Source organism: Podarcis raffonei, chromosome 4 (assembly GCF_027172205.1).
Source record: "Podarcis raffonei isolate rPodRaf1 chromosome 4, rPodRaf1.pri, whole genome shotgun sequence".
NCBI lineage: Eukaryota > Metazoa > Chordata > Lepidosauria > Squamata > Lacertidae > Podarcis > Podarcis raffonei.
Genome location: NC_070605.1, coordinates 36,114,785 through 36,132,448, shown reverse-complemented (window position 1 = coordinate 36,132,448; position 17,664 = coordinate 36,114,785). Strand labels below are relative to the sequence as shown.

Here is a 17,664-nt window from a genome sequence, read left to right as displayed (position 1 = left end):
CCCTTGGAAAGTATCAAATAACTCAGGAGGTAGCCACTGAGCCATACAAAATGTTTATTTTATTAAAACACTCCAACTATTAGTAAAGTGGGTGTCCTGCATGCAGATGTCTTGGGCACCAAAACAGGGGGAGATAAAGGGATGGGGAGGTAGGGGTGTGCACCGGGGAAATGGTTACTTTTCTTCTTTTAGATTTACAAATATTTTGGTAATTCCTTTCTTTTGTAAAACTTTCATTAGTATTCAGTTAATTTGGATTTAGTTCCTCCTTTTTTTCATATTTCAATTATTTTTTGGAAATAATTGTCTTCAGGTTCAATCCCCAGCATCTCCAGTTAAAAGAATTTCAAGCAGCAGAGCTAGCAAATATAGATGTAAATGTGCATTAAGGGCATGCACATACTTCTTCATGCCACGCAGAGTTAAACTATGGAACTCAATCCTGCAGGGGGCAGTGGTGGCCACCAACTTAGATGGATTATACAAATTCATGAGGGTAAGGCTATCAGTGTCTATTAGTCGCAATTGCTATGCTCTGCCTTCGCAGTTGGAGGCAAGTACCGCTTCTGAATGTCAGCTGCTGGAACCCACTGGAGGAGAGAATGCTCTTGTGCTCATATCCTGCTTGCTAGTTTCCCACAAGCAACTGTTCACCCTCTGAGAGAACAGGATGCTGGACTAGATGGGCCATTGGCCTTACCCAGAAGGCTCTTCTTATGTATGTTGTGCATTCAGTGCAGGATGTAAGCACCTTTGGGGAGTGCTGGACAAATGACATCACCCCATGTTGTCCCTGCTCCACACTATTTGTCCAATTAAAGCCCATTCTGCTGGGCTCTCTCTTTGGAAAGAGACCCTCTCTTTGGAAAGATTGCAATATATATATATTGTTTTGCAAAAACTCAGCGGAACCACTAACTGAATGGAAGGCAATGGAGAACACTATTGTGTACTAGTTTGAAAATAAGCCCACCTGTGTGTACAGACATCCCTTGTAGTAGCTGCTGGTTTAGATGCTGTTATTGTGCATAGGTGTGTACACTGTAAAAACAACTCCTGCACATTTCAGAGGCTGCCTGTGTACATAGCCTAAATCAAACAATCTATCTAGGGCAGTATTGTGTGACTTGAAGCAGTTCTCTCTTAAGGTCTCAGGAAAGGTTTTCTTCCAGCTCTGCTACGTGAGAAAAACTCTGCTGGAGCTAGCCAAATGGCCATTTAGTCCATCACCCTGTTCTCACAGTGGCATACCAGTTTGTTGTTTTCCTGTTTTTAGCAGGTCCATATCTTTGCAGGTCCATACCTGCAAGTTGCCTTGAGTCCCATCAGGGGTATGAATAAATTTATAACAATAGTAATACAGGGAGACCCACAAGCTAGACATTCACGGCATTCTTTTAACCAGTATATCTGAAGGAGCGTCTCCACCCCCATCGTTTTACCCAGACGCTGAGGTCCAGCACCGAGGGCCTTCTGGCAGTTCCCTCACTGTGAGAAGCCAAGTTACAGGGAACCAGGCAGAGGGCCTTCTCGGTAGTGGCGCCCTCCCTGTGGAACGCCCTCCCACCAGATGTCAAAGAGAACAACTACCAGACTTTTAAAAGACATCTGAATGCAGCCCTGTTTAGGGAAGCTTTTAATGTTTGATGTATTGCAGTTTTTTAGTATTTTTTTGGAAGCCGCCCAAAGTGGCTGGGGAAGCCCAGCCAGATGGGCGGGGTATAAATAATAAATTATTATTATTATGAAAATGTTGACAACTGAACCTGGAATTTTCAGTATCTCGAACATGTGCTCTGGCATTGTGCTGTGGCCTCTCTCCCTAGCTCCAGGCTGAAGGAGGCGGCTGCTGCTGCGAATACTTTCATTATCTTACCAGATGGTGGCAGAACATTTATTGTAGTGAGAGTGGCAAGTGGAGTTGTGGACACCTTCATTCTCAGGTGTGCATTGCAAAGAGGTATCCACACATATAGTCTTGTTTTTTAAAAAAAAAAAACCAGTCCCCAGACATTCAGTGTATGAATTATGTATGCTACAGTGCAGGCTTGGAGAATCAGATGCAGGTTAGGGGCACCCCAAATCAGCAACAAACAACTAGTGCAGAACGTGTCCAAAAGTGAACTACAGAAACAGAGACCACAATTGATTATGGATTCCTTTTACGAGGCTGTAGTGCGTTTCTACCGGACACACAAAAGACAAGAAAGCATCTAACTGGTTTTTGACAATAACATCTTCTGGGTGCAATTTGTGTGGCAAATGGTGTGCCAGCGACATCTCCCAAGCATCCACAAAGTGCACTCCAATTCCTGAGAACATCTTCCTCATGATTGTGTCAAGCTGATACGAATACCAGTCGCTGTTGAAAAGGCTAACCTCCGGCCCCAGCTCCTGAACGTTAGCGGTTTTGATGACTATCCGTGTCTTGGGACTCCGATCCAGAAGCCGTACGATGGACTTGCGAATGTTCCTCAGTCTCCTGATGTACACTTCTACAGGGAAAGTGCTGAAGTGAGACCAAATAGTTATGGCTATCACAGTGTTCCTCCCGCCTACAATGCGATTCAGTTCGTTGGCAATGTAATGCAGCTCACTGCTAAACACGGTGGAGAAGCGAATAGGGGGCCCGTGGCAGCGGAAGTTTAGTAGAATGTTATGCACCGAGTCCACAGCCATGAAGGGCCCAACATTTTTAGGGCTGCCAAGGTTTAATTCCACGAGATCTGAAACAAACAAACAAGCAAGCAAACAAAAAAGAATTACTGAGTGACTGCCTGTTGCAACTCTCTGCAAAGGAAAACAATACAGTGGTACCTCAGGTTACATACGCTTCAGGTTACAGTCTCCACTAACCCAGAAATATTACCTTGGGTTAAGAACTTTGCTTCAGGATGAGAACAGAAATCGTGCTCTGGTGGTGCAGCGGCAGCAGGAGGCCCCATTAGCTAAAGTGGTGCTTCAGGTTAAGAACAGTTTCAGGTTAAGAACAGACCTCCAGAATGAATTAAATACTTAACCCAAGGTACCACTGTAATTGTTAGGGTCCTCTGTATAACATTCACAAAGGACAGGGGGGGGAAGCAAACACACAAGAGTTTTCATGAGTATCAATTCCAACCATTTCAACTGGCACAGCTTGGAGGATCAATATGAAGCCAGGAAGAAGCATCAGGGTCAAATGCTTCTCCTCTTACCCATCCCAGTGCACTTTGGCAATAAGATAATGCCTTGTATTGAGTCAGAATTGCCCTAATGTCAGCTAATAAAACCAAGAAAATAAGCAAGGTGTGAGGAAGGAGAAAAGGGTCGCATGGAGCAGTGTTCAGCCCGACTCGCTCCCAGCTGCATGAAGCCTGCAGTAATGAACTGGGCCCAAATCTTAAAACAGTGTTTGACAAAGATACTAAACTAGAAACACCTTCTTTGCAGAAGGGAAAGTCTGTTACATTAATTGAACCATCTAAACAGGTATCCCTCATTAAAACAGTCCACTTTGGCCTTTTACTCAGCATTGGTGCCTCTCTTTTGTTCCCCTTATTTGATCTGCCACCAAATCATTACCTTTTCTTGCTATACACTGTTTCTAAACATCTACCCCTTCCTTTCGCTACAACACAAAATCACTTACTGTTCATCCCCCACCTTTGTTACCACCTCTTTCCTCCTGCCTTTCCTGCGCTACTCCTGAGCTATCCTATCTCTGTTCACAGCTCTGCAACCAAGATAATTTGACTTCTTTTCTTGTCAATCGAACCCAGGGCTGGAGCACAACGTTTTGCTGCCTGAGGAAAAGGACAAAATGGCACACGCAAGCACTCGCCACCCGGTCAATATACCGTATTTATCGCCCCATAGGACGCACCGGCCCATAGGACGCACCTAGTTTTTTGGGGGGGAAATAAAGGGGAAAAAATTATTTCCCCCCCAGGTGCTCTGCGCTAATCCCAAAGCTTGGGGCGTGCGGAGCTCAGCGCGCCCCAAGCTTCTGGCTGCCGGCAAGCTCTCCGCTAGCAGTGGGAGAGCCGCGCGGCTAGCGGAGCGCTGCGCTAATCCTGAAGCTTGGGGCGTGCGGAGCTCAGCGCGCCCCAAGCTTCTGACTGCCGGCAAGGTCTCCGCTAGCCGTGGGAGAGCCATGCGGCTCTCCCACGGCTAGCGGAGCGCTGCGCTAATCCTGAAGCTTGGGGTGTGCGGAGCTCAGCGCGCCCCAAGCTTCTGACTGCCGGCAAGGTCTCCGCTAGCAGTGGGAGAGCCGTGTGGCTATCCCATGGCTAGCGGAGCGCTGCGCTAATCCTGAAGCTTGGGGCGTGCGGAGCTCAGCGCACCCCAAGCTTCTGACTGCCGGCAAGGTCTCCGCTAGCAGTGGGAGAGCCGCGCGGCTAGCGGAGCGCTGCGCTAATCCTGAAGCTTGGGGCGTGCGGAGCTCAGCGCACCCCAAGCTTCTGACTGCCGGCAAGGTCTCCGCTAGCAGTGGGAGAGCCGCGCGGCTAGCGGAGCGCTGCGCTAATCCTGAAGCTTGGGGCGTGCGGAGCTCAGCGTGCCCCAAGCTTCTGACTGCCGGCAAGGTCTCCGCTAGCCGTGGGAGAGCCGCACGGCTAGTGGAGCACTGCGCTAATCCCGAAGCTTGGGGCATGCGGATCTCAGCGCGCCCCAAGCTTCTGGGTGCAGCCAAGCTCTCCGCTAGCCCTGGGAGAGCTGGGTCTCCCAAGGCTAGCGGATAGCTTCCTGAAGCCTGGAGAGCGAGAGGGGTCGGTGCGCAATGACCCCCCTTGCTCTCCAGGCTTCAGCGAAAGCCTGCATTCGCCCCATAGGATGCACACACATTTCCCCTTCATTTTTGGAGGGGAAAAAGTGTGTCCTATAGGGCGAAAAATACGGTATATAAAAAACTGATTGGACTTGCAAGTGAATCTTACTTCAAAACTGGCAATAGTATTGTACCCTCCACTCTACCTGAAGCAGCAGCTTGCTTTAGGGGCCCAAGACAGGCTTACACAGTTCTGTCCTCCCAGAGGGGAGCAACTGGGGGCTCAGGAGGAATAGCTGACAACTACCCTATCAACTGCTGCCTGTGGCAGGTGCCTGACTTTGCCTAATGGTAGAGTTGCCCTGCTCAGGTCATCCAATTCCCCTTCTTCCAAATCCAATGCTGTTATCCCATCGCTGTCTACATCCTTAACAAACGACTCCTTCAGAAAGCTTTCCATGCCCTTGCATCACCTCTCAACTTCTCCTTTGCAAACCACACACAAAGAGACACGCATATTCCCTATTAGATCATCCGGTAATGTTGGAGAACTCTATTCTTTTCCATCACTGCTCAAAAATCCATCTCTTCTATAAGGCATTTGGCTCAATCCTGGATTCCTCACTACCAATGCAAGCCTAAATGTGTGTATTTGCACATGCCCTTCCCATTATTACTGCTTCTCCTATTTTTTTCCTTTTCTTTAGCGATAGCTCTCCCATCACTATTAACATATGCAGTGAGAAAGAGAAACCATTTTGTGAGAAAGGGGTGAGACTTGAAAGAATAATCCTGAAGCACATGAAAAGGCCATTCTTAGCCAACTCTTAGGGTGACACAGAATTAGAGAGATTTAAAGTAAATGCCAAAACTTTGCAGTTCTAGCTCTTCCAAATCCCAGAAACACAATCAGCGAAATTAAAATCAGTTACAAAGTCATGACCAAAATCCCACAATCTCTACATCAAGAGTATAAGCATTAACGTTTTCTCATATTTCTGTATATATATCTGAAACACCTGCAAAGGCAAGGCAAAAATAGTGACCTGGAACAAATGTTGTCAGATATTCAAACCACTGCCTGATTGTAGAGTCTCCAAACAAGTGGATAAGTTTCCCTTGTAAACATTCGGTAATATCTGATGACTTGTTAAAATGCCGAATCCACTGTGTTCTTGCTCGCCATTCATCTTCATAATAGTAACCAGAAGGAAACACATCAGGGCTTTGAGATCTTTCCAGATTGTCCATCTCTGAAAGAGAATTTTGAATTGCTAGTTAGAAATGAAAAGTCGTGTGTTATAATTATATAAGTAAATCAAATAGGAGCATAACATCAAGCCTGCTAAAATGCTGGTAATTAAGTTCATGAAGTTTGAAAACATTTAATAACTGAGATTTAATAAGCACACTGTACTAAGTTTCCATATTTTGGAAAGCAATCAATGACATTCATCTTGGTAGACAAATCCTTTTATCTGCAGGTGAATTCCCCCAAAAAATTCAGAGACCCAAGGCTTTTCCAGGCACGTGTGTGTGCAAGAGAGAGAATAGGCTGTTATTACTTGCCTATCATGGAGACTCTAGATATCTTTCTTCAAGGAAGTATTTTTGTTGTAAGTAGATTGCATTTCCCCAGCAATCAATGGCCACAGTCGAATGGAAACTTAAAGCACACAGCACTCACTTTCCTGTTGGATTGTGATCGATATTTTGTTGCTAGGATAATCCAGTATTCCTTTCCACCTACATGCCTAATGCAAATCATGGCTGTGGGGAGTGAAAAGGCAACTACAGTGGTACCTTGGTTCATGCACTCAATCCATTCTGGAAATCTGTTCTTAATCCGAAACTGTTCTTAAACCAAGGCGCGCTTTCCCTAATGAGGCCTTCCACCACCGGTGCCCTTCCACCATTTGGATTCCGTTCTTAGACTGAGGTAAAGTTCTCAAATCGGGACACTATTTCCGGTTTTGCAGAGTTTGTAAACCGAATCGTTCTTAAACCGGACTGCTCTTAAACTGAGGTACCACTGTACTGGCTCATACCCATGGAGATCATTTGTGAGGTGCTACATACTTCCCTCATGACCGGTACCATTTTGTGAATTTTTACAAAAATAACAGATTCTTAAATTTACGTAGGTGCACCACAAAATCACGGGAACTTAACATGACGTCTGAGCAAATCCATATGACTGGCTGAGTTGGTGTTTATCTAATTTAATTTGGCAGGCACTGAGTGCTTGCGTTTAACAATGTTGTCAATAATGTATGCTTGGCAGTCCTTGGTTCAAAACTCATTTCAGCCACAAAGTCATGATTCACTCAGCCTCCTCATCAGCAGTGTAAGGGTAACAATACGGACCTACAGTACAGGATTAAATCTAACATGTGCAAAAGACTTTTGTGGTGTAAAATAAATTAAGGCTTTTTGTGGTTTGAAACAAAGTCTTTCAAATGTTTAACTTTACCTGCATGCCTTAAGGGCCTTACGAGTACAGTATCAGGGCCACTGGAGGATATTGGCACTTTGATATTCACATCACTAAATAAACAAAAACAAAACAAAATTCAGTGATAAAAAGTCACATTTGCCTAAGGTCAAATACCCAAGGCCAAACTGGTACATCACTGTCATAGTTATAACACTCCTCTTTTGATTTTAGCTCTGCGTGTCAATGTAGATTCCCCAGCTATTATTAGTTCAGGCACACAGTGTCCCCAGAAGTCTCTTATTTGCAAGTGGGTGGGTGTATGTGGACTACAAAGCAGAATACAGGGATCCCTCCCCCCTCTCCAGCCTATTTCCCTATTCCTCAAACTTCATCTTATTACACTTTGAGGAACACAGGTGGTGAATTACAGGTTTGTAAAATGTGTTATTGAATTTAATGTGACTGCTTTTTTTTTTTAAAAAAAGGGATGCATTCAGGACTGGGGTCATGGAAGGCTAGGAGGGAGAGTTTAACCATTTCCCATCTTGCTGTGGTCTTGACAAAAAATCCCCCACCCCGGTTTTTAAAAGTTGCTATTTACACTTGGAGGGAAGCTACAACTGGTATAAATGGAATCTTCACTCCTGATGCAAAAGGGAGGATTGCAGCAACAGGATGAAACAGTTAAAATTCCTCTCCCTGCTTGTTGTGGACCTGATCCCAACTTGGCTTTATAAAAAACAAGTTCTGGCACATTAAATTATTGCAGTCGACATATGTAGGAAATCCCTCCATAGAGATGCACATCCACAGTCAAAAGAGGGCTTAACTGTGCCATTAATATACCAATGGTAACTCTTCTCTGCAAAATGTATATTACTAGGGGTTATGGCCAGAACATATACAGTCAAACCTCAGTTCTTGAATGGCTCCGTTTTTTAATGTCTCAGCTCCTGAATACCAAAAACCTGGAAGTAAACCCGGAACCCGAACATCCGACGCGGCTTCCACTTGAGTGCAAGAAACTCTTGCAACCAAACCAATCGGAAGCTGCACCTCGGTTGTCGAATGTTTCGGAAGTCGAACCATCTTCCAGAATGGATTAATTTTGGCAACCGAGGTTTGACTGTACATACTGACATACATATTGGTCCCAATATACATATTGGACAGAAGTCCCAAGGTAAGGGGTCTCTGAAAACTATGGACCTTTCCTCAACAATACAAGTAATTTAAAATGAAATGAAAATATCAGAGAACCAACATAAAACAGTCCCAAACAGAAGCAACAGTGGGGTATGAGAGAGCATGTACCTTTGGAAAAGGCGACTCTCTTCTGAGGTCAGAAGGCCCTTTTGATACCCCCCTTTGTAATGGCTGATCCTCGTGGCGCAAGAGAGCTTTCTTGGCTTGTAGCAAAACCATGGCTCACCGGTGTAAAGATCCGTAAAGTTACACACCGGCATATCTCCTGGCAAACAGACATTGCACACAGTCGTTTCTGAAATTCTCCCTGATTTGAATAGGCTTTTAAAATAGACCCTGTCTGGTCTCTCTTCTCGTAAACGCTGAAGTACTTGGATCCCTTCGCTAGGGTGGACCAGCGCCACAGATACTGTGACCTCCCCTGGCCAGAGTAAAGTGAAAAAAACTCTGTAAGATCCATTCTGGTAATCTACAACTCTTCCTGTGGCTCCAGCCTTCAGGTGAGCGGAGTGGATTCTTGTCTGAAGGTAGTCCCCACCGTAACGCTTTGGCTTGCCTTCATAGTCTTTCATGTGGACCAGCACCTCCAGCTGATCGCCAACCTTGAAATGTGTACGGGTGTTCAGTATCACAAAGTTGCTATGGGAGGGGTCAGTGCTTCTCACAAATGGGGTTTTGTCCTCCGGAGGTTTGGGCCACTGTATAGCAGCAAATAAGGACTCCTCTTCCCCTTGTTCTCTCTTGGACAAGACTTGGTGCTCATATCCACAGTACAGCTTCCTGGGTATTTTAGTCATCTGTAACGATGGCTGTTGGTCATCATCTTCTACCAACCACTTTAAACCTGCTTCGTTCAGATTCTGCAAAAGAAGGAAGCTATTAGAAGCAGGCCTATTCACAGCACAAAGAAAGAGATGTGAAGTGTTCTTTCGAACAGCGTTTATATACCACTCATGGGCTACACAAGCGGTTTGCAGCCAACGAAAAGCATGGTAAGAAAGATCCCCCAAACAGCAAAATGTAACAAGCTTCCTCATACAGAGAGTCAGACCCTTGAGCTGTCAAGCTCAGCATGGTGTACAGTGACTGACAGCAGGGCTGGAGTATTTCAGATCAGGAGGTATTTCCCAGCAGTACCTGGAGCTGCTGTGGACTGAATTTGGGACCTTCTGAATGCAGAGAGTTCCCATTAAACTGCAAGAATACATGGGGCTGCATGATGCAGATGAGAGCCAGTGTGGTGTAGTGGTTAAGAGCGGTAGTCACGTAATCTGGGGAACCGGGTTCGCGTCTCCGCTCCTCCACATGCAGCTGCTGGGTGACCTTGGGCTAGTCACACTTCTCTGAAGTCTCTCAGCCCCACTCACCTCACAGAGTGTTTGTTGTGGGGGAGGAAGGGAAAGGAGAATGTTAGCCGCTTTGAGACTCCTTAAAGGGAGTGAAAGGCGGGATATCAAATCCAAACTCTTCTTCTTCTTCTTCATTGTGATGCCCTGGAATGTCCTGCCCGTCATAGGCGCCTGGCAGGCAACCATGTTGGCTATAGTATGGTGTCAATTTAAAACCTGGCTTTTTACTTAGGCATTTGGGCATGTTGAGGGTAGTTCAGTATCTGACCTGTTTGTTGGCATTATTGAAGATTTTATGCTGAACATGGTTATTATGGGTTGTATTCAGTGTTAGCCCTACTTAGAGAAGACACATTGCAATTAATGTACGTGAATTGCTTAGGTTCGTTAAAATTCAGTAGGTTTACTCTAAGTAAAATTTAGGGATACTTCCTTTACGTTTTTGTGGCTTTGGGTGTTCAAGAATTCCTTTATTATTGTATACTACCAACACAGAGGAGTTCATAAATATTTTAATAAATAAAAAATAGTGTAGAAAGTTCTGCCCAAGATGAGGCTCTAATACAGTAGAATTTTCAAATGGAAGCAATACTGGGAGTTCAGCTGGATGGTTTTTTAATGATAATAAAACTCTGCATGAGATGCTTGTTTTAACTATTTGTAAGCCTTTTTAAAAAACAAAAACAGGAGGGGCCCAAGAAGAAGGCCCCAACTCATTTAGGGCTTTCAAAGTTAAGGGCAAGATATTGAATTGACAAAGTAGTATATAAGCAACTAGTGCAAACCCTTCAGAATCAACATACTGTAATAGGATTTCACCTGGTTAAATCAGTGAAGACCCTGACAGCTGTATTCCACATAAGCTGCAGCTTCCAAACCATCTCCAAGCAAATTTCCCATGGAAGGTGACTAGCACACAGATTACATGCCTATCTATCACTGTCCAGGAATGGCTGTGGCTGGCAAAACAGCTGGTACTCCAAGAGTTTAAAGGATAGCTCTCTACTACAGACAGATGTAAAATTAAGGTATGAAAGAGCACATTCCAAAATGAACACATTCCAGGTTTTTTTGGATATAGGTCTAAATCCTTCTTCCATCTTTTAACACAGGGCTGAGGAACTCCACCCCCCCTGCTGAGGGCCACATTCCTGTCATACACATTCCTCCCACCCTAATCCCCACCCTTCCATGCTATTTTATTGGTATGCCCTTTTCACGATGTACCTAAGAAGAAAATATGGTGCAGTCACATGTATATAATCTGGCATGGAGAAAGCTCTGGTGAACAGGAAGAATGTTGCCCAACTTACTTGCCCTGCCCCAGAAGGAGGTGAGTCACTCACCTCTAATTCGTAAAAGTTGTGTAGTAAAGCCAGAATCGCCAACACTGCCAGAATGAGGCACAAAATCTGTATTTTGGAAAAATTGGGCCACATGATCCCTTCATCTCTCTCTCACCCACGTAAGATGCTGCCATGTTGCCCATATCCCACAGGCGCCAGTGTCATTGTTACTCAGTATTACACAGGAAATCTCATCCGGAGGTTTCTGCTGCATTTCCTCTTCCTGCAAATGCATTTTTAAAAGCTTCCAGTTAGATCTTAAAATACAGCTAAAGTAATAAAAAATGGGTTTCCCACATGACATTTAGGAGTGTTAGAAGCATAAATTAAGCAATTAAAATTTTTAAAAAAGGAACCTGAAAGAAAAACTGATAATGGCATGGCAAATCCTCATTATATCTCAGCTGAGGCAGAACGGCTGTTTAGCATTAAATATACCTTTTCAATGTTGCTTTTGGCTACACCAATAGTAAAACAAACAGATAATAAGTCTTGCACCAGAATTTGTAACCAATCCCCAGTGAAATTAATTCATTTACCTGAATGGATTTTTTCAGAGTCCAGCCGTCCTGAGAACACTACCAGATTAAGGGCCTCTCCATTCTACCCTATGGTGCCTTTGTCCATGACAGAGGTGGGATATTTCTTCTCTAGAAAGCCGCTAATTCAGCAAGTGGTTTACAGTATACGGACATAATACCAGAAGACCTATTTTTATTTCCTCCTTTTCTTCACTCTTTTCATAGTTTTCCCTCAGCCCAATGCCTATTATTTCAAGCTCCCTCTACACCTCAGCCTTCTTCTCATCCTTCTTCCCTGCACTTCCCAACTGCCTGACATCCCCATTTCTTCTTTTCCACCTCCCTGCTGATAGCTTCTCTTGTCCTTAAGCCCTATGTGAAGATGTGTTTAGACTCAAACTAACATTTCACTTCCCTTTCTGTAGCTAAACGGGCAATAAACTAATTGCTGTGTTTGCCAGAGCAGTTAGAATATCTGTGAGCATTCTAGAACTTCAGCACAGTTCAGCTAATGGATGGCCAACAGCACGCAATTCTTAGCCTTTCAGCATCACTTTGAAATCTCCTGTTTTAAGAAAGCTACATGAATTTCAAGATCCTAGATTTAATTTAGGAAACATCCTAATGCTAAACTGAATTATTCTTTTTCCTCTCTCAGTTCTTTCTGAACACCACAATTGGCAATGCTGCCCAACACATACAATATATTGCTAGCTGGGCAATATAGAATCTACTCAGTGGAAGATGGTTGTGAAATTCTATTTAAGAATACACTGAAATAAACAAATTAAAAGACAGAGAGACTTACTCTGAATAAACTTTGCAGTTTTAAGACTCGGTCGGTGCTTGCATTATACGGCACTGAATATTTAACAACGATCATCTGAAGGCTGCTGCTTCCATTGACCTTTGCCTTCTTTCAGGGTCTGTAAATTGATTCAATTATTCCTGTTTATGCTCCAGAAAACTATTCCAGGGACACATTATGAAACAAGCTGCATTTTGTGAACTATTCTAGTAAGGATGGGTTTCTGTTAATGTGCTTTCACTTCATTCCATTATGTAAGAGAATGAATTCTAATTAGCTAGCGAATCCTAATAACACAGTAAGCACTTAGAAAATTAATGCTATGAAGCAGAACATGGCCACACAGATACATATTTAAAAATAATCAGTGCTCCTGCAGTGCAGAGACCACGTGTTAATCATTGCACAGATTATATAAAGGGATTACAGAGATCATATGAAATTCTGAAAGATGACTCCACATTATAAGGGGGAACACATGCTTGAGAATAGATTAATAAGAGTAAAAGGGGGAATCCTACTGTTTTATTTGTATGAATAAACAAGCTGCAAGGTCCAAGAAGGGTGGTCATTTCAGATCCAGGCACTCTTGGTTATAGAGATGTGTTCAGACTGCTGTGCAAGAACAAAAACAAAGGTAGCCAGGAACAGCACGCCACTACAGGTGCTATTTGTTCCATCTGCAGCTGGCTTTCTTCTTCTTCCCTCCTGCAAAACACATAATGCCTTGCTTAAGATTTATGTCAAATAGTGCAAGGCCAGTCTGTATTAAAGACCACTTAATGGAATCTTTCCACAGGGGCCTCCTGCACTCAGACAACATGACCTACTTTCTACTATCATCGAGAGGCAGATAGGGTTTTCACTGTGGCAAAACCCTTTTATTGGAACATGCTCCCTTCTCTGCCCCCACCCTTTAAAACATGTCTGGTTTATTTAGAGCAGTGGTTTCCACATACGAACAGCCTGTGTCCCACATGAACATTTATGAGGATGGCTCACTTAATTTTTTTTCTTCTGCCTGTTGTAGCAATTGTAATGCACTGTGTTAGGTGTTCTGTTGCTTTTAATCGCATTTTTACAAATCACAAGTAGCCAGGAGCATCTAACTGCCAGCCACAGTTTGTGAACCCCAGATTTGGAGCCAATCAGTAAACCTAACTTTCCCATGGATGGGTTTCAAATTAGCAAGTGATACTAAACACTCCACCCTCAAAGGCCTCAAGTCTCAAAGCAAAATTCCAATTCTCAAAGTGCTTGTTTGAGGGGGGGGGGGAGAAGCCAAGGCTTTTCCTTGGAGGCAGATTCAGAAACCTCCAACTTGCTATGTCCCCTTGGACGTAGTCTAGGCTAGTAACTGTATGTGGATTTTCATATTCTACCACTGTTCTGATCTAGTTGTGTGTGAATACTGAGAACCACATACAGATACTGCCTTATGGCTACTCCATGGAGTAATTCCACTGACTACTTAGGTTCATAAATTTCCATGGATCCAATGGATACAACCCTTAGTAACTTTCTAAGTTCCAACCAGCAAACTACCATCAGTACAGAACTAGCAGAGAGAATTTAAAAACAATCTTTTCAGCGGGTTTCTTTTCTGAATTGCCTATAGTTTTGGATGCCTTTAACTCTGTGGGAATCCAAATGGGATAGTTCTGCATGTTCAATAACAACTATGCATGCCTAAAATACCAGTTAAATTAGCAGTCTGAAGAACAAGGCTGAAGCTAGAAAGAGCCCCATATAAGGAGTTTGGAGTGGGGTCCTCAGACCTTCTCTTGGGATATAGCATTCTAAGAGCTCTATCTAAATACAATTCCTAATTTGGAGTAGAAATAAATAATTAGGATCTGCTAGCAGGAAAAAACAACAACTCTTCAGTGAACCCCAAAGCTACAGATTCTAGTCAGAATTTGCAAGATCCAATGTAAAAAGGGGTGGCCAAACCTACCCAGGCCAGCAGGTTTGTGAAAACGAGTTCAAATGATGCCATAGCTGGACCCCACATGCTTTACTATTCTTACTCAGATACTATAGGTTCTTCATCATAGGTTCTATTCAATCACCGTAAGCCATAAACTATGGCTTACCATGACATGCAAAGACAGTATGTGCCAGCTATGAAAAACGGAATTTCCCTGTGAGAGATGATTAGCAAAGGGATCAAAAACAGAACTGCAAATATCATAATGCCTTTATCCAAATCTATGGTGCGACCACACTTGGAATACCATTTACAGTTCTGGTTGCTGTATTTCAAAAAAAGATATTGCAGAATTTTAAAAGATGCAGCCAAACTGATAAGGGAGTAGAGCGAGTGGGGAAAGGGTACGGTAGAGTAGGGTATTGGACATAATAAAGGTGTAGAAAATTACTCAAGGTATGGAGATAGTGGATAAACATGAGGTTTTCTCCCTTTCTTATAATACTAGAATCTGGGATCATCCAATGAAGCTGAAAAGTGAGGGATTCAGGACAGCCAAAATGAAGTACTGAAGCACACACACAATTATACCATGGCATTCACTACCACAAGATCTGGTGATGGCCCCTAGTTTAGGTGGTTTTAAATGGGGCTGGACAAACTCATGAAAGCTATCAGCAACTCCTCACCATCATAGCTATACTACCTCCACATGGGTGGCGCTGTGGTCTAAACTACTGAGCCTCTTGGGCTTGCTGATCAGGAGGTTAGTAGTTTGAATCCCCGCGACGGGATGAGCTCCCATTGCTCAGTCCCAGCTCCTGCCAACCTAGCAGTTTGAAAGCACACCAGTGCAAGTAAATAGGTACCGCTGCAGCAGGAAGGTAAACATCGTTTCTGTGCGCTCTGGCACTCATCACCGTGTCCAGTTGTGCCAGAAGTAGTTTAGTCAGGCTGGCCACATGACCCGAAAAGCTGTCTGTGGACAAACGCCAGCTCCCTCGGCCTGAAAGCCACACCCCATAGTCGCCTTTGACTGGACTTAACCATCCAGGGGTCCTTTACCACCTTTGTTTTTTTACTACCTCCAGCACCAGAGACACCATGGCTTTGAATACTAATTGCTGTGGGAAGACAGCTATTGCCCTCATAATCTGCTTGGTGAGCCTCTCATAGGCATCTGAGTGACAGCTGTGGGAAAGATGCTGGGCTAGATCCAGCAAGATTCTCTCAGGGTCTTCCCTAGTCAGGATTTAGCTGCAGAAGAAGCTGAAATAAAATGAAGAGTACGACTGCCCCCAAATCTTTAGAATCCTCTTTACAATCTTTGTGTATCCACCTGGGGACATTCAAAAAACATGGTCTGCAACAAGGATATACATACCCTCTGTATCCCCACCACCACCACAGCCTTATGGGTTACAGCTGCTAGGAGGGGGTAGCACAGAGGAAGAGCTAAAGACCCCAGGACCACAAGTTCAGAGCCCCCAAAAGGCCTACATGAAAAGGCAAAACAGAAAGGTGTGAGTGGATCCAATAAGAGATTCCCATGGAAGGTGCCCTAGACCATTCAAGAACTTGTGAAGGAATAGATCAAATTCCAGAAGCTGTACAAAAAATCCTTCGCACGTCAACAAGATCTAAAACAGAAAAGCTAAACTCAGGGGAAAGATAGAACCTGCAGCCATATATATTGCTGAACCTTCAGTTATCAGGTTCAAATCCCAGCTCAGCCATGAAGCTTTAGCCAAGTCATTGCATCAATTCCTTTCCTTCTTCATTTTAATGCATTGCAAGTTCCTACTATTTTAGATGCTATCTGGAAATGTCAGTAAGACAATAACAAGGGAGGGGGAGGGAAGCACTATCTTGCAGGAATGACAGGAGGGTAAAAAAAAAAAGATGATCTATATGCTATATAAAGCTGACACCTTGGGATAGGGCTATAAAGCTTTCAAGAAATCCTAACGCTGCAGCCCGACTAACGGTCCCGCCCGAAGTGATAAAGTGCCTCCTTCCCTTCCCGCGCCGCTGGGCCGAATATGTTATACCGACGCTGGATCCAAGCTTCTCCCATGCAGGGACTACCTTCCCCTCCAAGCTCAGTCAGCGAGCAGAAACCGACCCTCCTTAGCAAGCGAAGGAACCCCTCGGAGAGCATACGCAGAGCGCTCTTCCCTGGTGAAATAAAGAGCCCCGAGCAAGAGGGGCTTCGGGGTCACAGCAGGTCTGAGTCCTTCGCGACACCCTCCCCCATCCCCAAATAGGAAAAGCCTCCCGCGCCGGGGCGACTCGGCTCCCCACTCACCAGGGCCCTCGTGCCTCGCGGCGACCCAGCCCCTCCGACCCTCCCGAGCGACGGAAGGCGACTGCGAGGGAAGCCTCCCCTCCCGCGTCGCCCACCTCCTCTTTCGGGTGCTCAGCAGCTGCCCATTGGCTGCCCTCCGCTCGGAGGAGGGTTCGGCGGGCGAGACCACCGCGGAAAGGGGAATTCCTCACGAAGCGCCGGCGCCGCCTCCGCCCGCTGCTTCGCGGGTGTCGCTTGCAGATAGCGGCGCGCTCCCCCTCCTCGTGCCCGGGAGGAAAGTCGTCCGCCCAGCCCCGACGGCGGCGGGCGGCGAGGTTCCTTTTGCTGGCTTGGTGCGTTGGGCACCTGCCCGCCTTGCCTCGGCTCCTGTGCGCGCGCAGGGGGAGACTGGCATCTGGCGAGCAGCAGCGTCTCTTATCTTTGCTGCATCCTCGCTGTTGCGGGGCGGTGCACTCCCCGCACTGCGGTCTGGCCTCGGCGCCTGTCTCCTGCCTGGCCTGCTGCGGTTCTTTCGCACCCCGCTCGCTGCGTTGCTTTGCTCCTCCAGGGCAAGAGCCTGGGGCTCGGGGTGGGCTGGTTTTATGGGAGAATCTGGGGCGGGGTCCCTTCGACGCCGTCAGGTCACTAGGAAGCAACGTGACGAGCGGAAACCGCTCGCAATTTGGGAGCAGCGAAGCGAAGTGCGCTAAGCACACTCCCCGTTAGAATTAAATTAAATGTACGAGACAGCTGCTTCCTGTCATTTAAAAGCGCTGTTAAAATTGAATTGTATTTTAATCGGATTATATTTGCCCAGAGTTGGGCTAGAGTAGCCAGGTACAAAAGGAGAGCAATTCGTTATTCTTAGAATCACATTGTAGAGTTGGAAGACAAATTGGAGTGGATCTGGAGCAGATTTTTGAGGCTGCACAGAGAGCTTGCAAGGGTGGGGGAAAGTTCCATTGTCTTAGCATCTGTCTCTTGCATTAATAGAACAGCAGCTTGGATACAACCTTTATTCGTTTTAGAGCAG

The 17,664-nt window shown here is 45.1% G+C and overlaps 1 protein-coding gene across 4 annotated transcripts; it reads right to left on the bottom strand.

Moving 5' to 3' along the window:
* NXPE3 (neurexophilin and PC-esterase domain family member 3) lies at positions 1–17,178 on the bottom strand. Of its 4 annotated transcripts, XM_053386236.1 has the most exons (8): positions 16,653–17,178; positions 12,936–13,122; positions 12,415–12,532; positions 11,086–11,308; positions 8,499–9,250; positions 7,221–7,294; positions 5,794–6,000; positions 1–2,726 (listed from the first exon to the last, which is right to left on the bottom strand). In XM_053386236.1, the coding sequence occupies exons 4-8, from the start codon at positions 11,176–11,178 to the stop codon at positions 2,125–2,127; spliced, it is 1,728 nt and encodes a 575-aa protein (XP_053242211.1). In that variant the 5' UTR covers positions 11,179–11,308; positions 12,415–12,532; positions 12,936–13,122; positions 16,653–17,178; the 3' UTR covers positions 1–2,124. The 4 variants fall into 4 exon arrangements, with proteins under 4 accessions (XP_053242211.1, XP_053242212.1, XP_053242213.1 ...); XM_053386237.1 differs by lacking the exon at positions 12,936–13,122; XM_053386238.1 differs by lacking the exons at positions 12,415–12,532; positions 12,936–13,122.
* Between the last annotated feature and the right edge of the window lie 486 nt (positions 17,179–17,664).